General features: G+C 47.3%; 1 protein-coding gene across 1 annotated transcript in view; it reads right to left on the reverse strand.

Moving 5' to 3' along the window:
• Positions 1 to 417: 417 nt before the first annotated feature.
• Positions 418 to 22,423, reverse strand: part of LOC8039386 (disintegrin and metalloproteinase domain-containing protein 10-like) — a 31,486-nt gene continuing 9,480 nt past the window's right edge. The window contains exon 3 of the mRNA XM_040221816.2: positions 418 to 561. Coding sequence (XP_040077750.1) covers positions 418 to 561 — 144 coding nt within the window. The remainder of the gene's footprint in view (positions 562 to 22,423) is intronic.

A 22,423-nucleotide genomic window follows, 5' to 3' on the forward strand; every position in this document is an offset into this window, starting at 1 on the left:
AAAGCATTAGAACTCGGTAATTCCTGTCATTGCTGCGATTGGACATGAGTTCCACCATGGCACTGATTGCAGAGGAGCTCAAGTCAAGTGCCCACGCAGATATTGTGGTCCATACATAATCCACATTCTTCTCACGAGGACTCCATTCACACATAGCAATTCTCGAGGCATGCTCACAATCATATCGCAGCGCTAAATTAGCATTTAGAAACAGCGTTAACTGCAGGAGTGACTTCAGCGTAGCTTATCATCGATGCAATGCTGTAACGGTGCTGCATCACTAAAATATTGAGAAGTCAGCACTGCGTCAACAAGGTTAGAGCTATTTCTCGCGCTGAATATAATAGCACTGAGGTAGCATTCTGGGGTCATATCCGACTCAGTTGCGCGCTCTTCTCACCTCGAGGAGGCACCGCCCTAGTGCCGTCTGAAGCCTCTTATACGCCTGGCACGAGGTAGTTTCGGATTGCTGCTAGGCGTGAAGACGGCGCAGCAACGGATGAACAGCGTCACTCCCGCGGCAGTAACCAGCCCCACCAGTATCGAAATGGTCTTGTTTTCCTGTCAAGAGAGTTTTACGTTCTTGCACGCTGATGCAGCCGACACCAGTGTGGGGTTATTACAAAACCTGTAAAAAGCTACACTACACGTGATCGTAAACATACTATCTGTCATTTTGATTGGAACTTTTTTTTTTTTTTTTCAAAAAGGAAGGGAGAGGTACACGAGTGCTGCTTTCACCGTCTATTTATCAGGCTCGACGGACATTATCAGACTCGGCGAATAATTGTCATGCTAAGCTGTCTAATTAAGTAAAAAATTTCATATTTTTAATCATTAGCTATAGGTGCCACATTGGAATTTCAGTGCTGACGGTAAGGACATGTAGAGGACAGGCGAATTTAAAGAGTTTGCGAAATGGTCGGCCACGTCAGCATCTCATCGACGCGTCATCTAAACAGTCTGTTTGCACCTTGTAGTTGAAATTGGCGGCTCATGAATTTTGGTCTATTTAGCTTATCATCGACAAAAAAAAAAACAGTCTTCTGGTGACGGATTACTGGCATCAACGTCAATATCCAGCTCTTCAAAGGAAGCTGGAGCACATGGCACTCCTTGAGTCGGCAGCTGCCGCAGCACACTGAGGAGTCATCTATAGAAGATATTCACTGGACGCCATATTTGGGGGCGATGTTTAGAGCGCACGCTCAGAGCGACCTAACCCTAATAAGCTGCTAGGACCGGCGATCTCGAATGCGCGCAATGCACGTTGCAAAATAAGTGTGGAAGCTCGCCCTCAGCACGTGCTCAGCTGTCGCGCAGCTATCGTGCAGTGTGACGAGACGACTTGAAATATAAACCTGGATTAATGTTTGGTCGTCTCAGGTATACAAAAGCAGATCAAACTGCAATGAAAGGTAAATCAGTGAATCAGTATGGCGCTAATATTATGCAACAGAGAAAATTTATAACCTTTTCTAATGCTTTTCTTTCTGTCAATTTAAGGCATTTTCTTGCGTACTAGCACTCACATAGAGAGTCAAGCTGTGGAGCACGATATGTTTGGGGCGAGCGCATGTACTATAACGAAAGGTCTCGATTTTCAATCTCTTGAAGCATTAACTCTTGTGGACATTCAAATGCAAAAGACATGCTTGGCGTCGCACTTCCACCTGTGATTGATATCGTGAAATCTAACTACGAGCTCTCAACGCGAACAGTGCAAAATAAATGCGTAAACGTGCCTCCTTTGAGAGTATTAAGCAAGGTTTTAATTGCGTGCATAGAGTTGCCCAAACCTCCTTTCACTATGTTTTCAACACCATATTTCTATCTTTAAGTGTCCTGTGGTGGCGTTCTAAGTTAGTTTATAACAAACTGTATAAACCAAGCTTGTGCCGATTTGTCTTTCTTGGCAAACCAGCCATAGTTACAATAATGAGTATGCTTTCATGGGCATGCGGTAACACCCTGCTTAGTTGAAAAAGATAGCTCCTTATTGGTGGTTCTCAGAACTGCTAAAATACTGTTTTTTTTTGCAAGAGAGATTACATGGGAGTGATTAATACAAACAAGGCTATATGACGCGTGAAGCAAGGAATGAAGGACGGTACTTGCGCAGGCATGCAGAACATATAAAAAAAAGAACATTTCAATTTTGCGTCACCGGCGAAAATCATTTAAATTTCGCGCCATAAACAATCGTGACGTCACAATCATAAAGAAATTGCGTCATTTCGTGTTTCTTTTTAATAAAGCGTCACTTCCTGCACGTCACAGGCGAGCATGACTAATGACAATGCCGCGCATCTCACAGATGGCGCTGCGCCCCATGAACCATCATCTTTGCGCCTAGGGGCTTCTATGAAAGCTTCGCTACCATCTATACATGTACCTTGGCGAACCCATGCAGCCTCACGACGGCTTCCGTGACAAAGCATTGCGTTTCCGCGCTCTTCTTTGTGTTTTATCTTTGACGCGCGTCCGCTTTGACCTTGAGCGCACCCTCCGGCTTCCGCGACGAGGCATCTGCGTTCCTGCGTTTTTCCTTGTGTGTTATTGGGAATGGGAATATAGGTGACGTTTTTCTGCTACAGATGGTTACAGACAATGGATACAGATAACGCCGGCTTCTCTCCATGGGACAGTTAATGCTTTCGCATTAATGAGGTGGATGCGATTGGGTCTCCTCAGTGCCTTAAACATAAAACTCGACGCCGTGGCCTTCACAGAGACATGGTTCCGTAATGACTGTGTTAATCTTGAGGGCTATCACTGTAACTTTGTAAATCGACCACAGAAGACTGGTGGCGGCGTTGCCTGATACATGAAGAACAATGTTCGCTATGTTTTAATAGTGATTTTTTGTGACCAGCCGCTATTACGAATGTACTGCTATAATATGCTCAACTGTCCTCGTGTGGTACTTTGTATCGTCCCCCTGGCTCTAATAGAAGTTTTATTTTTCAAACTTTTAACCTGTTTTGCACTGTGTAAACTCCTTTCGGCTTAAAGTTTTTTTTTGCTGACATAAAGATCAGTTTTTTCGTTGAAAATGCAAAAAAAAAAATTAAATTTAGAACGCTTATTCAGTATCTATCATGCCACAATGTAATCCACACACCTACCCGGATAACACCGACTTCACCCTACATTACTAGACAAATGCATAGCAAACGTCCACTCCGAGGACATGCTTTGAGGAACCATATCCGAAAAGACGAGTAATCATATGCCAAGCTTTTGTATTCTTCAAAAACAAAAAAGAGAAAGAAAAAAAGAACATAAAGAAACACTCTTTTTTTGAGCGAATCGCTATATATCTGAAGAAACGTTGAACGCATTTCATGATTCATTATCAGTGCAGAACACCGAAATTGTATTATCAGAAACCAAACAACTCGGAAAAAGCATACAATTTTCGAAAAAAAGATAACGTGTGCCACAATCACCATTTCTACCACAAAAACAAAAACAAAAACAACAACAACAACAACAACAAAAGCAATAGTAAGTCGTGGCTCACGAAGAAATGTTTACGCAGGATAGAATTGAACAATATCTACTTTCAAGTTGTCCAAACTAGAGACACTGCCCTTTTACCTGAATTCAACAATTCGTAACTCAAAACGAAACTTTTTTCAACGCCAACTAGCAGATGTAAGGAATTATCAAAATAAGCCATAGATTACATTCAACTAAAATTTAAAAAAAAATTAAATCTCGTTTACAACTGCTTATTTGATTTAAAAGCAGATAGAAAAGTAGTATCTGGTGTAGACCTGGCTACAAAATGTAACGCTCATTTCCAATCAACCCTAGAAGCAACATGAGTAAATCAATCTCGAGGCTATGATCTATTCTGTTCTATACCCTGGGAATAGTTTTCCAAATAAATAGTTCTATACTTAGTAGCTAATCAAGTAATAATTACGCTTATAATGTCTCTAACAACAAGTCAGCTTGTGGCGTTGATGATCTTAAAGAGAAACCTATTAAATATGTATCAGCGCTTATTGCACTATTTCTTACACGCATATGCAATTTTACAGTTCAAAGTGGTATTTTTTCTGATAAGACGAAATCTCGAAGGTTTCAAGGTTCGGTAAGGTACGTTACTCCAAAAAAACCTAGCTAATTATTTACCCACATCGGTTTTGCCCTTGTTCTCTAAAATATTTGAAAGAATAATTAACGAAACCATTTCGTCGTTTACCCTGAGACTGGGTTTTTCTTTTGAAGAGCAGAAGTAACAGAAAAAACAGACAGGTCTCTGTTACTTCTGCTCTTCAGAAAACCCCCCAGTCTCAGGGTAAACGACGAAATGGTTGACTTTCACCAGCTAGCCTGTACTTTGACTCTTTTCTAATTAACGAAAGTTTTCAAGCGCTTTTTTTTTAAGTACAATATTGCCGCGCGCAGGGCCGAAGAAGCAACAATCGGTCTCGGTCGTCTAAAAGGTTCTCGTTTATTCTTACTCCGGACGTAGCTTCTATCATTCTCCTGCTTTCTTGTTCTAGAAATTTCGTGCTCATTCTCGCCCCAAGCGCACGACACTCCAACCTTTGTTGCCAAATCTTCAAGATTGTGTCGCATTCTAGATAAGAGGCCGCCTGCGACCTTGTCGAGTAAGTCTCGCCCCAAGGTTCAATCATGCTGCTACGCTGCCATCGACGCCCGCGACGTTCTAGTGCTATCCTATATTTCCTTTTTTTGGGAGGCACAAGTTAGCCCCGTTAAACGTTTAGTTCCCTAGTTATTCGCCGCCACATCACTAGTCATTGGTGACATTGTGGTGGAGGTGCGGGGTATTACATTCTATGCCCGTTAAGCGTACCCCTCCAAAGACATCCCGTCCAAGCGACGTGCTCAGCCCCAGAAGGCTACCCTTCGCCAAAGACGCCGAGGCCCGAAGAAGCCATCGTACCAGACGTCAGACCCCGAATTGAGTCTCTTGTTCCGGAACCGGAAGAAGATCCCACCCCGTCCGTCGACGTCCTGCCCGTCGCACCCCGGACTCCGACGCCTTTCCACGGGGAGGTCCAAAAGGATACTGAAGACTGCCTGCGACACTACGAAAGTGTAGCCCGCCACAACGGATGGCCGACTAAGCAGTGCCTCCACAACCTCTATTTCTCGCTTGAAGGCACTGCGAGGCACTGCTTTGAAAACCACAAAGCCTCCTTCACTACATAGGAGTCCTGCGTCGCGGAACTGAATCAGACGTTCATTAACCACCGTCGTCAGCGAGCAGAAGACATTTTTTAAACATGGGTGCAGGGCCCCAACGAGAGCGCGACCAGCTTTGCTGAGGATGTCCTGCGTCTAAGTGCCCGAGCCGATCCGGAGGCCGCCGAGGAACAGAAACTTCGAGTCCTCATGCGTAGCGTCAAGGCAGAAATTTTCGGAGCCCTGGTTCGCAATCCCCTACGATCCTCGATGCTTTTCTGGGTGAAGCCACCAACATCGAGCGCGCACTGACGGCCCGAGCAAGCCACTACTACCGACTCGCCGGCGCGCCTACTGCTCCAACCGTCGCAGCTTCCCTACTGGACCCGATAACCAGCGGTGACGACAGTCTTCGGCAGATCGTCCGGGATGTCGTCCGGGAAGAGCTCCGCAAAATCCTACCTGCTGCAGATCGCCTATTCTCACTTTCACTCGCCGAAGTCGTCCGAAAGGAGGTTCACCGGGCCTTCGAGCCTGAGACTTCCGTCACCGTAGGAGCACACGAGGAGCACTCTGTAAGCTATGCCGCAATGGCGCCCGACGAGCACCACCAGCAAAGCATCCGTACATGGCGCCCCCCCGACGTGAACCTCCAGCGCCGCAGTACCTCTGACGCCAGGAAGATCGTGCGCAGGTCCGCAAAGAATCAGCTGCGGCAAGATAGACCGACGTGTGCCGGACGGCTGACAGGCGACCGCTGTGCTTCCACTGCGGGGAAGCGGACAACACCTACCGCCGATGCCGATACCGACGACTCGGGCTGCGCGGGTTCCACCCGAACGAAGCACGCCCACGTTATGGTGAACGCCCTCGGGAGATCGACGAGTACTTGCGACGACCACCGTCCCCCGAGCCTGCGTCCCGCCGAGAGTTCCGGTCGCCGTCACCGCGACGTCCAGCTTCGCCGATGCACCGATCCCGACGTGAAAGCCTGTCGCCCCTCGCTCCTCGCCGGGGAAACTAGGCGCGGCAACCCCTGGAGGTGGAGTTGCCGAAGACGACCGACGCCGAGATCATCCACGAACGTCGGAGGGCACCCACTCGAACGCCACCAGATACCGAAACAACTCTCCTACAACGGTAAAGAATTACCTAAACGTCGTTGTCGACGGCCACGACGCGTCGGCTTTCGTCGACACCGGAGCAGACTACTCCGACCTGAGTGGTAGGCTCTCTGAACGCCTTTGGAAAGTGACGACATCATGGGATTGCCCGCAAATACGGACCGCCGGTAGGCACCTCATCGCACCAGTCGGAATTTGCACCGCTCGCGTCAAGATCCACGGTGAGACGCGCCCTGTCAAATTCGCCGTTCTGCAAGACTGTTCAAAGGATGTTATTCTCAGAATGGACGTTCTCTGCGAGTGTGGCGCTGTCAGCGACCTTGCAGCAAACCCGTTGACGCTACGAAAACCCGCTCCATCGCCGGAGGAACCCAAAGCGGCGTCATCGGCGATCCGCGTCCTCGCAAACCAGGTGAACTTACCGCCGCGGTCAAGTGTTTTCGTAGCGGTCGGATTCGATGAGGCTTTCTGTGTTGACGTTCTGCTCGAGGGAAGCCTCCGGTTGCTTCTAGGAAAAGGGATCGGCGTTGCAAGAGGCATCGCGGAGCTTTAAGACGGACACACTGTTGCACTCGTAACAAACTTCCGACAGGAGGCTCAGCACCTTACGAAAAGCACCGCCGTGAGTTACGCCGAGGAACTTCCGGACTCAGCCGCAATCGCCGGAATAGCAGAACACCTCTCTTCGTGGCCACACAAGACAATGCCGCCTTCGCAGCTCGGCATCGATCCAACCCTGCCTACCCCACAACGACAGCTCAGTGACCTTCTCGCCGAGTTCAGTGAGTGCTTCTCCAGGTCCCCAAAGGTGCGCCAAACGACGGTTGCGAAACATCGAATTATTACTGATGACGACGCGCTTCCTGTTCATCGGTCGCCGTATCGTGTCTCTGTGAAAGAGAGAGAAGTCATCAAGAAACGGGTCCAAGAAACGCTCGACGACGATATCGTCTAGCCTTCAAACAGTCCGTGGGCTTCACCGGTAGTCCTGGTGAAAAAGAAAGACGGGACTCTTCGGTTCTGCGTGGACTAACGTCGACTGAATGCCGTATAAAAAAAAGGACGCCTATCCGCTGCCACGAATCGCCGACACTCTGGACCGGCTGCGCCACGCCCAATATTTTCGTCGATGGAACTAAAGAGTGGGTACTGGCAGTTCGAGGTTGACGAACGGGATCGTGAGAAAACTGCCTTCGTCACGCCGGACGGACTGTACGAATTTAAAATGATGCCGTTTGGACTGTGGACAGCACCGGCGGCGTTCCGGTGCATAATGGACACCGTTCTTTCCGGCTTGAAATGACAAAGCTGTCTCGTTTATCTCAACGACGTGGAGGTATTCGCAAGCGCCTTCGACGAGCACCTGAGACGTTTGCGAGCCGTGCTACAGGCTATCCAAAATGCTGGACTGACACTAAAGCCGTCAAAATGTCGGTTCGCTTATGGCAATATCAAATTCCTAGGCCATGTCGTAAGTGCTCAGGGTGTAAGCCCTGAGCCTGGAAAGACATCCGCTGTTTGCGAATTTCCGAAGCCATCAGACAAGAAAGCTGTAAGAAGATTTCTTGGGCTGTGCGCTTACTACAGACGTTTCGTTCGCGATTTTGCCAAGATTTCTGCACCTCTCACGCATTTGACGAAGGACGACGTGAACTTCCAGTGGGGGGAGGAGCAAGAAGAAGCGTTCGACGAACTGAAGGAAAGACTCCAGTCGTCCCCTATCCTTGGGCACTTTGATCCATCAGCGGAAACGGAAGTTTACACGGATGCCAGCAACGCCGGACTACGCGCGGTACTCGTCCAAAGACAAGACGGAGAAGAGAGGGTGATCGCTTACGCAAACCGGGCACTGTCCAAGCCAGAGACAAATTACAGAACGACATACAAAGAATGTCTCGTTTTCATCTGGGCGTTAAACAATTACCACCCGTACCTTTACGGGATCCCGCTCCGCGTTGTCACGGACCACCACGCTTTCTGTTGGCTCGCCAACCTCAACGTCCCGACAGGACGACTCGCTCGCTGGAGTATTCGACTGCGAGAATTCAACGTAGCCATCGTGCATAAGTCTGGCCGCAAGCATAACGACGCCAACTGTTTGTCTAGGGCCCCAGTTGAATCTCCTCCCGAAAGCACTGACGGCGACGATGACGCTCGTTTTCTCGGCGCAGTTACAAATACCGACAAGAGAGCACTTCAACGGGACGACCCGGAACTTTGCGCCGTGATCGACCACCTCGAAAGTAAAGGAAGTGCAGTTCCCCAAGTCTGGGCCCGAGGCTTGTCAAGCTTCGTTCTGCGGCGAGGCGTGCTCTCCAAGAAGAACTTCGGAACGAGCAACCCTGCCAGGTTGCTGGTTGTTCCTGCCAGCCCGCGAGAGCAAATCTTTCAAGTATGCCACGATGACCCGACGGCTGGACACCTTGGCTACAGCAGGACGCTCGCCCGGATTCGTGACAACTACTACTTGCCGAGACTCCCGAAAACAGTTCATCTGCACACACGGTCGTGCCATGAGTGCCAACGACTCCTGCAGCCGATATCTACCCGACTACACCCTTCCAGAAGGTCGCAAGGGATTTACTTGGGCCGTTCCCAATATTCACGCAAGGAAACCGGTGGATTATCGTCGCGACCGATTATCTTACATGGTAGGCCGAGACGAAAGCCTTGCCATCAAGAACAGCGGTGGAAGTCGCCAAGTTTTTCGTCCAGTCAATTCTTCTTCGACACGGCGCACCTAAAGTGCTGATCACGGATCGAGGACCATCTTTCATGGCCCAGCTGACTCAAACAGTTCTTCGGCTCAGTCATATTAGCCATCGGTAATCTACCGCTTATCATCCGCAGCCCAACGGGCTAACGGAGCGGCTTAACAAGACGATTGCCGACATGATTTCCATGTACGTTGAGGTAGAGCACAAGACATGGGACGAGGTGTTGCCGTACGGTACGTTTGTGTACAACACAGCTGTTCAAGAATTTACAGGAATGACGCCGATCGAACTGGTACACGGCCGGATGGTTACCCCGATGCTCGACACCATGCTGCGTCACGTGCCAACCGATGATGGAAACGACGACACTCAACTGATGCTTCAACGCGCAGGGGAAGCTCGTCAACTGGCAAGAATCAAGATTCAAAATCAACAGCGAGTCGACGCACGGCGGTGTAACCTTCGTCGCCGGGATGTCCACTTTCAAACCGGAGACCGAGTGTGGGTGCGGACACCGATACGCGCCGCGGTTTCAGCGAGAAGCTTCTGAAACGCTATTCGGACCCTACAAGATCATCCCACGCCTCGCGATCTGACCTACCAAGTTCTTCGTGACGGAACGCGTTCATCTGCAAGACACCAGCCACGACCCGAGGTGGTGCAGGTCGTCCGGCTCAAGCCGTTTTACAAACAACAGAACGTTGGACTCCCGTCAAACAGTGAACTGTGAAGTGTGGCTCGCGATTCTGCAGCCCTTTGTTATGGATTTGCGTTTTCGGTTCGTGCTGCATCGGGACGATGCGCTTATAAAAGGGGGGGGGGGGGGGGGTATAATGCCACGCGCAGAGCTGAGAAAGCAACGCTCGATGACAGACTTCTAGAGGATTCTCGTTTATTCTTGCACTGGAAGTAGCTTCTATCATTCTCTTGCTCTCTTCTTCTAGAAAGTGCGTGTTCTTTCTCGCCCCTAGCACGCGACGCTCAAACCTTCGTTGCCGAATCTTCGAGATTGTGTCGCATTCTACACAAGAGGCCGTCTGCGACCTTGTCGAGTCAGTGTCGCCCTAGAGTTCGATCCTGCTGCTACGCCGCCATCGACGCCCGCGACACTCTAGTGTTCTCTCTGTTTCCTTTTTTGTTTTGGGCGCAAGTTAGCCCCTTTAAACGTTTAGTTCCTTATTTATTCGCCACCTCATCATTTGTCATTCGAAGACCAATATGTATTCCCACAAGAAAAATAAATATGTGAATTCGCACCTTTGCATATTTTTTTGAAAAGATAATTCACAACATTAAAAAGATGCTCTTCACTATTGCTTTGTTTACTAATTTTCGAGGGCTCTTCGGTTCTATCAAACATGACATGCTTTCAAACCTTCAGGTATATTGTATATGGTGAACTGCACATAAACCAATAAAAAATTATCTAACATGCCGTACGCAATACACCATATATAGGAGCACCAAATTACCAACAGATTTGATAAAATATGGCTTTCTTCGAGGCTCAATACTATGTTCTTCGCTGTTCTTATGGATATTCTTGACAGGCCTAACACACCATTCACTGACGACTGAATATCATATACAGACGACACAAATGCATTCTTGTCCGGAGCCAACCTTACCGAGTTATAATCTACTGCGAATAAATATTTGTGTGCACTCTCACTCTGGATGAGAGCGAATGATTTGTTTCTTTTAATACACAAAGTTATGTAGCAACCGGGCTTTCGGACAAAGGAAGAAGAGGTGAACCGGAGACAACGAGCTCCGAGGCCGAGCTCAGAACACCGACAGCTCCCGACCGGACTGGACGTATACACGGTGTTTTTTTTTAAAGCTTAACAGAACTTTTCTTTTAAGCCATGAAAGCTAGATTAATGCGGTCTGTGCAGGTGAGTTATACGGCCAGGAGGGGGACATAATATAGGAGGATAATCGTAACGATCAGTCGGCTAATTAGTTAGAATTCATTTATGAACGTTTTAAGTAATGAAAATAGACATATAGTTCCAATTAGAAACTTGCTCAGCGTCATCGAAAACCATTAGATCAGTAATTTTCAGAAAGACTTTGAGTGCGTGAGAAGCGTAGTAGTGCACCAAAGTTACCACTCGTGAAGCACGTACAAAGCTAGCGGTTGCGGTAAGGCGCCCGCGCACTTTTTCCGTCTCTTATCTAGCCCCAGCCTTGTACCTGCTCCACGAGTGGTAACGTTAGTCACACTACTACGCTTCTCACGCGTTCAAAGTCTTTCTGAAAATGACTGATCTAGTGGTTTCCAATGACGCTGAGCAAGTTTCTAATTAAAACTTTCTGTGTGTTTTCATTATTAAAAAGTTAATTAACGAATATTAACTATTTAGTCGACTGGTCGTTACAATTGGTCCCTTATACTATGTCCCCCTGGCCGTATAACTCACCTGCGTAAACCGCATTAACCTAGCTTTTATGATTTGTTTTTAAAAAAATTGTTAACTTAAAAAAAAAAAAAAAAAAACACCCTCTATATAAACTGTAAATAAAAATAGGCAGGAAGGTTCGTTCCCCACAATTGGTGACCCGGACAAGGACCGCAAGCCACCTCCGCCATAGCAACAGCTGTTGCCATGGCGGAGGTATCACCTTACACCCTTTTGTCCCATATAATACACCCCAAAACTTCATTTCGACGTACAGCACCCTATAGTCGAACAGACGGCACGAAATTTTAACAGGGGCTTGAAAACGGTGCGATATAAGTTATTAAATTGCTAATGTACGTATCAAAGACCAAAAAAAGAAAACACGGAGTTTTTGCAGTAAGGCCAAGAAAAGTCCGATAATCTTTTCTGTAGTCAATAATACGTACATCAGCTATCTTAATAAGTTGTGCCACACGGCTATCAAGCCCCTCGTAATCTTTGGGGACGCCTGTTCGATTATGGGGCGCTGTACGTCGAATTGAAGTTTTTGGGTGTATTATATGGGACAAGGGGTGTAATAATACACTTTTTTTCTGAGAGTGAGATGAGGCAACATCGCTGAACATCTCCGTCGACCGCACGCTCCGGTTTCCCAAATTCTGGACAGCGGACCCAAAACGTTGGTTCGCGCAAGTGGAAAGCCAATATACAACCAGCCACATCACCTCGCAAGCACAGAGGTTTCACCATGTGGTAGCGGCGTTGCCTCCCGAAACTGCCGTTGATATTCGGGACACTATCCTCGAACCACCAACAACTAACCCATACGACACGTTAAACGCTGAGCTCATCAACCGCACCTCGGCATCCGAGCATCGACGGCTCCAGCAGCTACTAACATCTGAAGAGCTGGGCGATCGCACACTATTCCAGCTACTGCGACGTCTTCAACAACTTCTTGGAGAGCGGGCAGTGGCATTCGACCCCGCCCGGTTGAGGGAGCTTCTTCTTGCAAAGACTGCCTAACAACGTAAGAATGGTTCTTACTTCTGCATAGGGACTCGCATTAGTTCAGCTTGCCCAGTTTGCCGACACCGTGATGGAAGTCGCTGCACCGTACTGGTTGATATGCGACGTACTAGTTGATATGCAACGTAAACGCCTCGTAGATGCGACTACAATTCTTGTTAAACATCTCGCATGCAACCCTGCACGACCTCCAGACAGACCTAACTGCTCCAGTCAAAGTTCGCCGTATGAAAGTTTGCTAAGAGAGTTCGTGTCTATCACCCGCCTACAAACTTTCAGCGTCCAGTGAAGCACAATGTTGCCCACCAGATCGTGACTACAGGGCCACCTACTCATGCTCGACCACGTCGGCTTCCACGAGACCGTTTGAAGATCGCGCGAGATGACTTTGATCACATGCTAGAGCTTGGCATCATTCAACCATCATCAAACCCATGGCCGTCTCCACTGCACATGGTTCCCAAAAAAAACCCTAGTGTCTTTAGACCGTATGGTTACTACCGTGCTCTGAGCAACGCCACAGTCCCCGACAGGTACCCGCTGCCATACATCGCGGATTTCACGACCTCCCTCTATAGCTCGAAGGTTTTCTCTAAAATGATATAGTAAAAGCGTAACGCGAGATCCCGGTTGAGCCGAGTGATCTCCCCAAGATGGCCATCATCACACCTTTCGGTTTATTTGAATATCTTCGCCTGCCTTTTGGGTTACGAAATGCAGCTCAAACATTTCTAAGCTTCGTCGACCACGTCATCCGAGGACTTCCCTTCGTTTATGCCCATGTTGGCGACCTGTTAATCTACAGACATGACGACGAAGAACACATTCAGCATCTTCGACTTTTTTCAGCGCTTTGAAGAACATGGCCTCATAATCAACAAGCGAAATTGCGAGTTTGGAGTCACGACGTTGAATTTTTTAGACCATCAAGCAGACCACACAGGGGTCCGCCCACTTCCCGAAAACGTCGCAGCAATTAATGTTTTTCCCCAACCAACAACCATTCATAAACTTAGAGAGTTCCTGGGTCTCATAAATTTCTATCGGCGTTTTATTCCAACTGCGCTTCAACACTCCTGCCGCTCCTGATATGCTCAAAGGCGAACAGAAGGAGTCAACACCGTTAAATTGGAGCGACTCGGCTTTCCGAGCTTTCAGCCGCATAAAAGGAGATATCGCTAACGCGACCCTACTCGTTCACCCCTGCAAAAATCTTCCCGTGAGTGTCATGGTCGACGCCTCCAACATTGCTATTGGCGATGTCCTGCAACAGCTCTCTGAGAAGAACTGGCAGCCCATCGCAATTTACTCCCGAAAACTCAGCGCAACAGAGTCACATTATAGTACATTCGGTAGAGAGTTCCTGGCGATTCATCGAGCCATCAAACACTTTCGGCATTTCCTAGAGGGTCGCCATTTCGTCGCTTTCACCAACCACAAACCCTTAACATACGCACTGAAATCAGGAAGTGACAAATTTACTCCCCGTGAGATCCGTCAAATGTCATACATATCAGAATTCACGACAGACATCTCGGCTGATGCGCTCTGGCGTGTTATCGCCACTCCCTGCGGCAGCATGGTACCCGTAACAATTGACTTTGAAGCCATGGCCTCAGCTCAGCGAGACGACACCGAGCTACAAGTTCGTTCATCCCACTGCAGCCTGAATTTCCGCGAGGTAGTTTTGCCAATCTGTGGTACACCACTCATCTGCGACCACACCACAGGCACACCACGACCTTTAGTACCGCTGCATTTCCATCGTCATCGTCAAGTTTCCGACTCCCTGCACTCCATGGCACACCCTGGAGTTCGAACAACTTAGCGGTTAATCACTTAACACTTCGTACGGCCGGGTGTCAACAAGGACGTACGAGACTGGACTCGCTCTAGTCTGGCCTGCCAGCGGTCTAAAATTCAACGTCATACGTCAGCACCATACGAGGCCTTCCCAACACTGACTGCGCGCTTCGATGCCGTACACCTAGACATTGTGGGTCCTCTCCCAACATCTGTTGGAAACACATATATACGGACATGCATTGATCGCTTGGGGGATCGGTGGCCGAGTGATCTAGCGCACACCAGCTCGGAGCACGTGGAGCGAAAGCTCGCGCTGCAGGACCCAGGGATCCTGGGTTCGAGCCCCACTGCTGCCCGTTTCGATCTGGATGAGCATCGTACCGGCGTGCGGTCGTGTATCACTACTGTGTGGTGCACGCTAAAGACCCCAGGCTAGCGGCTGTACCGCACTGGCTAAATTGCTCATCTACAGCTGGGAGACTCGTCGCCCCTGTGAGGCAGACCAAGTTCTAGGCTGTATAAACACACACACAACCCCCAATGCATTGATCGCTTCGCGCGATGGCCTGAAGAATTTCCCTTTCCGAACATCACCGCCGAAACCACTATACGGACATTCGTCGAAGGCTGGATTGCTCGATTTGGTGTGCCTTCATCGGTTACCACCGACCGAGGGAGACAGTTCGAGTCCGCTTTATTCCGAGAGCTCATGAGACTACTAGGGTGCTCCCGTATTCGGACCACGTCGTACCATCCCATGGCTAACGGCATCGTAGAGCGTTTCCACCGCACGCTCAAGGTTTCTGTAATAGCACGCAATGACCGTGTTCATTAGAGCGTCCACCTCCCATTAGTGCTTTTGGGACTCCGGACCGCTTTCAAAGACGATATCGGTTGTAGTGCTGCCCAGCTCGTGTATGGCGCATCCCTTCGCCTTCCAGGGGAATTGATCATCCCTGCTGATCACGGTGTCAATAGCGATTCCGCCAGCTATGCCACGCAACTCACGACAGCTATGCGGACCCTCCGAGCAACCTCTCCTCGTCCGCAACAGCGGAAACTGACGTACGTTTCGAATGAACTCGCCCACTGCACTCACGTATTCGTCCGCGATGATGCGAGTCGCCAATTTCTACAACATCCGTACGACGACCCATTCAGAGTAATAGAGCGTCGAGATAAATATTTTCTTCTTGATCTAAAGGGACAAAAAGGCACCGTGTTAATCGATCGCCTGAAGCCAGCCTACCTTGACACTCCTGTTGTTTCTAGATCCCTAACAACCTCACTTGAATCAAGTATGCACACCGGGAATTTCGAAGGACATCCACCAACACTTATCCCTACTACTACCGCAAGAATTGTTCGCGATACCAAGCCACAGAGGCATCTTGACTGGCCAAAACCACAACTCGGCGTTCTCAACGGCCTCCTTGTTGGAGGAGGAGTACCTGTAGCACCCGGCTGTTCGGACGAAGGAAAAAGAAGTGGACCGGAGAGAACGAGCGGAGAGACCGAGCTCAGAACACCGGCAGCTCCCGACCGGACTAAACGTGTATATAAACTGTAAATAAAAATAGGCAGGAAACTTCGTTCTCCGCAGTGCCCTTTTTCAGTAAGCCTGGTCATTGAAAATAACGTGTAACTAAAACTTGAGAGCTCCGCGCTTGAGCGCGTAAAGAATCATAAATTTGTCTGAGTATGGTTCGACGAACACGTTGACACCATTTTGTTTATCTTGTTCAAAACAACATTTTTGTTACTGAACATAGGAACAATAAAAATGGAAATCTTCAAATTAATAGGCTAGCTTTTTTTTGTAAACTCTTTATTACCGGAATAGCTAGAGTATTGACTTTAGCACGCAGTAATAAACTTAAAGGCATAGTTTCTTTTCTCTGGTCGAGGAAAGAAAACAAAGCTATCCCACCTACACCTACTACAAATAAATATGTCAGCCTAATAACTAATGCTGACTATGACGCGCAATCATCTACCCTTTTCGAGCAATATAAAATATTGAGCCTTTATCAACTATACAATAAAACTTGCAACCTGCATTTATTAAGGTATAAATATTATTTCTCACACTCACCAATCCCTCTGCATTTGACACGACCATCATAATAACACTCGTCAAGATAGGCATATACTCCTGAAAATCAGGACAAGTATGGCCAACTATTAGTGTATCAAAATCCTAAATATTTTAACACGTGCCTCTCCATTCACACATCGATCACATCTATTCTTTCATCAAGCAAATCTGAGTATTTGTTAAGGCGGCAAATTTATAGGCCCAACTACGCTCAAGGTGGCGTAATCAAAATCACGAAATTCCCGTGGTTTGAAGTGCTTGTGGCTGAGATGCTGGTGGCTGAAGAGCTGGTGGGTGAAGAGCTGGTGGCTGAAGAGCTGGTGCCTGAAGCGTATGTGGCTGAAGCGCCGATGGCTGAAGCGCCCTTGGCTGAAGCGCCGGTCGCGCAAGGCCGTAAGTGCCGGTCGCGTGAGCGCCGTTTGCGTACGGTCCGTTAGTGTGAGGGGCGGTCGCGTAAGCTCGTCAGCGCCGGTAACTGAAGCGACGTGACCTCTGGTAGCTGAAGCTGACGTGACCCGAGGACGTTGTCGTCCTTGGTGCCGTCCTAGACGTCGTCCTAGAGATCATCCTGAACATCGTTCATGACTTCGTCCTTGAAGTCGTTTTCGACGTTGTCCTTCAGGTCGCTCTAGAGCTCGTTCTAGACGTCGTTCTTGACTTCGTCCACTAGGACATCGTTCTAGACGCCGTCCTATTTCATCGCCGTACCATTTCCTTTCCAAATTGTTTTTTGTCACTAACGATGTTCCTGTAAAGCTACCGCATTTCAACGCGTTTGGTCGAATGAACAAAGCTAAAACATCTTTTTAAAGAAAGTTTTGATAAAAGGAAATCGAGGTAAAGAGAAAACAAATAAATATGTAACATATCACGTTAATACAGCGGCTAGCAATAGGAGCTAGAATGCGCAAACGGCGACCAGGCAGTGCAAACCTCGCTGTAGCACGACCACTCTGCGTGCGTCAGGAGCGGGGACGTCCCGAGCGTGGCACGTAAGTAGACACGCTTAAACACCTCCTCTACTGTTGTGACTCTCCACTCGAAGCCTGCTAGACCTCGTAATCTGTACTGCCTGGTCGCCGTCTAGGTGATATCGCTAGCCTTTGTACACTCGTACTGCTGTTATGATATTTCTTTTTTGAAATACAGTTTTTCTAACATTGATCTTGTACTTAACTGGAGTGTTTTATTGTATGTTTTGTTAGGCTGGCGAGAGTAACATCGAGGCTTCGCCAGACCTACTGGCCTTTTGCCTTGATGCACCCTCTAATCAAACTGAAATAAACGAAAACTTTTTTTTTAGATATTAATCGATATATTTTCGCCTTTTTTTTGGCTTGATTTAAATATTGCGTTTACAAATGGCGCATCAAGCGCTGAGCACAATGAAGCCTGGAAGAGTGGCGTAGTCGTTTAGGTGACGTCGTCACTTCGTCGTCGGCCCACCGGTGTAGGGCATGCTTTTCGAGCGAGTGGCAACATGATTGAAACGGCCCCGTATTTCTTCCAAGCGTCATTATGGGCCGACTTGCACATGTTACTAAAACAAAGTTAGGAATTACATTTACAATTACCCAAGGCTAAAGTTAACTTATTGCCGTTTCATAAAAATAAGCGACCATTACTTTAACAAGTAATCCGTCACTTTGCGGCGTTAATTTAACTTTACGCCCTAAGGTAAACAAAAAATACAATGCCAATGTGCAGTCCGAAACGCGTGTAGTATACGGATCGGCCGTAGCACAACTGAGTGCTTCTTTAGCTAGATGGAAGGTGAAGCAAAGGCAGAGCAACGCTCCTCCACTGTGACTGTCAACGACTGTCAAGTCAGGAATCAATTATTAAAGCGTTAGCATTAGTAGCCACATGACAGGGAAACACTGACGGTGTCCGCCTGTGGACAAAACAGCGGAACGGGAATCACTCCCCGTAGAGAGGAGGAGAGTAGGGAAGAACAAGGGCGAGAGGGGGGCGACGTCACGAGGCGGAAGCCAATGGGCGAGCGGCGCGGCGAGGAGAGAGGCAAGCAACGTCACGGGGCGGAAGCCAATGCGCGCGCGGATGCTAGGGCGAGTTTGAACTTGCAGGTGTAGATAGCGCGTATGCCTTAATTTGTGCTACAAAACGGAATGTGAACCAAGTATACTAGCGCTGGTCCAAGTAGGCTGCAAAAAAATTAGAAAGATCCATTGGTGGATCCTTAGGGAAGGCTTTAACATGACCTTTCGCAAACGCCACACGCGTCGCCCTTTGGTAGATGCTAACGGTGACACCGCAGCGAAGCCGAAAAGTGAGAGCCAAAAATAGAGAAAGTAAAAGAAAAAGGCAAAACAGGAAAGTGACGGAGTCAGCGTTAGCATTTCCGAAGGTTCATCTGACAGATTCGCTGAGTATCCACCGATGGCTATCTTTAAGATTGTTGCTAAAAAACTGAAAAAAAAGAACTGACGTCAGCTATTATATTTTCTTGGTAGGATACTAAAAAAAAACGCAATAGGTTCCTCGTCAAAATACGCATTCTACCGACGACGTGCCATGATATTGCATAAAAAACTCTCCAATTAACATTACAATTTTTATCTAGGTCACAAAAAGCTGACGCACGAAACGTGTGACAGAAATTTGGGCTACCTGGAGCCTTTCGAATAGTTGAAAAAAAAATTAAATAAACGTTCATATTTCCAAAAGAAGGTAAGTGTTGCAATACTTTGTAGGTTTAGAAAGAGTTATATACGTAAAAACAGGGGACGTATATAACTCTTTCTAAACCTACATCATTACCAACGCGCTCACTAAGAAGTTTTGCAATACTTCTTTTTATAGTTTTATTTTGAGCAGCATGGCAGTTATTGTCACATTGTTTTCAGTCGATTCCCCTGTTGAACTTTATTTCAGCGGAAGGCTGAGCCGTTCGCACCTTTTATGGCATTGTACAAACTGTCGTAGTCATTATAGCCGAAAAGGGCGATGTTAAATGTCTCGAACTTGCGTGCAATTCAAGAGGTAATTATTATTCTTTTTAGAAGTAAGTATTTAGATATTGCGAGTTCGCCTAATATTGTTTGCACCAAGATTCCCTTTTTTATATCAGTTTGCTTTCCCCTTCGTTGCGGGCGAGCCAGGTGCAGTTTGCAAACAACCAAATTACAATATAAAAAATAAAAACAATGAATTGATAAGTTAGGCGACGTGACGAAAGGCTTTGAGAATCTCAAGATTGCTATGCCCTGCGGTTTGTAACAATGGGTAACAATGTTTCCTAGTAAAACTCTTATTACACAAAAAGAAAAGGAATGAGTTGTTTGTGTGTTTAGAAATACCGCTTTCTTTTTTCGTGAATGAAAACAAATAAGTTAGCTTATTGTAATCATTTCATTACCTCAATAAATAATTAAATTACTTTACAGTTACATTTTGAAAGAATCGCGATATTCCCTTACATGCTTACAGAAAAAGGTAATGAATTATAAGTAATTCCGTTACGTGTAACAAACTACGGGCACGTTTTATTTGTGGGCAGGGCCTGCGACGCTCTTTTCCAACGCAAATATCAAATCTGGCAAAAAAAAATAGTGCCAAATTTTATCAATATCTTAAAGCTAGGCGTGTCCGAAAATTAATTTTTTCGAATACGAATCGAATAGGAATAGTTAGCTTCGAATATCGAATCGAATATCGAATAGTCGAAGGCAGGTGCATTTATTCTCAGCATTGTTTATTTTCACACGTCGGAACTGCAGTTGATTTTTTTTTAAATTTTTGATGGTTTGTTTTTTGAACTGCACAACAGCAGTTGATTTTATCTGCATCACAACTTGTAATCTTCCCTACAACTAACATTTTCGTACTGGTGTTAACGGGAATAAAAACACAAAAACGAAAATTCTAGTTGTAGGGAAGATCGCAAGTTGGCATGCAGAAGATTCAACTGCTGCACATGGTCAGGTAGGTGGCGCTCTCTTCGAGCGGAAACTACACCTCCAGCCACAAAAATAAACTCTGTCACTTGGCGCTGAAGCAGCAGGTATTGACAGATATTTGATGCAAGGCTTCGCCAGACTCGGATATCTTAAGCATCCGGCAATTCGACACCACTCACACGAATCTCTCTCTCTCTCTTTAGCGGTACCTCCTCCACATACGCTACAATTTCCCATTCTGAAGCTGAAACCACTTTGCTTTCCGTCGCACTTTTGGCTAAGTAATCAAATGCTTGCCAAACATTGGTGACGGCGTTGAGCCTTGCTCTTTTGACTGTGTTGCAGCTTCCGGCTGGGTTTCTTCAGTTACATCACATGGGACTAGCTCTTGCAGCCACCAGTGCTTTTAGCCATAATAATTTTTTCGTTTCAGCTTAAGAAATAGTTGATTTGAAGCGTGGGTCCAAGAACATAGCAAGGCATGCTTCCTTGTCATCCTTCTACACAGTGAACCTTGCCTTGATGAATCTTATCAGTTCTGCGGCAAATTCTGATGCCCCGGCACAGCTACACAGTGGAGCACACCAAAAATCATAAAAACTTGGGAGGACAAGGACGGATACTTCTCAGCACTGGCAATAGCAATGGCATCAAACAATGTCTTCAATGCTTGTACACACTGAGAAGCATCTCTCCAGTCTGATGAACCAATTCCATCGATGTCACAGTCCGAGGTAGCAAGCTCCACCGTGACTGCTTCTTTGGGTTGCAGAAGGCGAGACGACATTAGATACTGGCTATTCCATCTCATCTTCAAGTCTTGCACCAGACGTAGTGTGTCCTTTCCCATCTTCTTTTGGCACTCCTCAAGCCTTTTCTGAGCTGATGACGTCCCACAGTATGCCTCACTTTCTTGCACGTGCGATCAATGGCCGGCGAACGGGATCTCGTGTCATTAATCGCCAGTTGAAGCGTATGCGCGAAGCACGCTCTTTCAGTCCACGGAAGTCTCGTTACTGCAGCACGGGTGTTGCGCCCGTTATCCGTTACGATGGGCTTCACACATTCATCGGGTATCTCCCAGTCACCGCACATTTCGTCCAGCATACACTGTAAAAAAAGGGTATCACCTTACATCCTTTTGTCTCATATAATACACCCCAAAACTTCTTCTCGACCGTACAGCGCCCTATATATAAATATAGAGTCGAACCGGCGACCCCACATTTTACGAGAGGCTTGATAATGGTGCAATATAACTCATTAAATAGGTAAAGTACGTTTCAAAGACAACAGAAAGAACACCGAGGTTTTGCACTAGGGCCAAGAAAACTCCGATTATTTTTTTTTGTACTCAGTAAAACGTGCATTACCTATTTTAATAAGTTGTACCACACGGCTATTCAGCCCCGCGTAAAATTTGGGGCCGTTTGTTCGAATATAGGGCGCTGTACGGTTGAATTGATTGCAGTTTTGGGGTGTATTATATGGGACAAAGGGTGGAACAATGCACTCTTTTACACCTTTTGTTTTTAGAGTGTAGTGGCAATTTTCACAGCACTGTGACTGGCAGCCATGTGTCGACTGTTCAATGTGAACCACTTCATCGTGAATTTCGGAGTGAGAAGATGGCAAGTGAAGCTCCCGTAACTTTCGTTAGAGCGCTATGCCCACATGTCACCTGTAAAGGAAACAGCGGTAGTGCCGCCTTCAAAGACACACTTAAACTCTGCTTTCACTTATTTCGGGTGTCGTCATACATACATCTGTGGCACAAACACGCACGAGAATGTAGAGCGGAATGTTAGGTGATAGTGGGGAACGGCATCTGTCAGAAGTTCTTTGAAGCCGCGGTCTTCCACAATGCTGCAAGGCTGTAAATCAAGCGCCGCCATTGCGACCACCTTGTTATTTAGCGCTCGCACCCTCTTTTCTGGCGGGGGCTCCGTGCGGCGCGCGAAGTCCGTCAGCGTCGGTTGATCTTTTCCTGGCGTACCCGCGGTAATCCCACGATACTCTTTCATCAACGCAGGCTCTGCTTTGAGGTGGTTTACAAGAGGCGTTGTCGTACCTGCGGACACTTTAAGCATTGACTCGCATGCCGCAGATTGCGCCATTGATGCCGTCACCCTCGTAAAATATTTTAAAATAG

The sequence above is a fragment of the Ixodes scapularis genome, unplaced genomic scaffold (assembly GCF_016920785.2).
Source record: "Ixodes scapularis isolate PalLabHiFi unplaced genomic scaffold, ASM1692078v2 PGA_scaffold0__279_contigs__length_252992795, whole genome shotgun sequence".
Lineage (NCBI taxonomy): Eukaryota > Metazoa > Arthropoda > Arachnida > Ixodida > Ixodidae > Ixodes > Ixodes scapularis.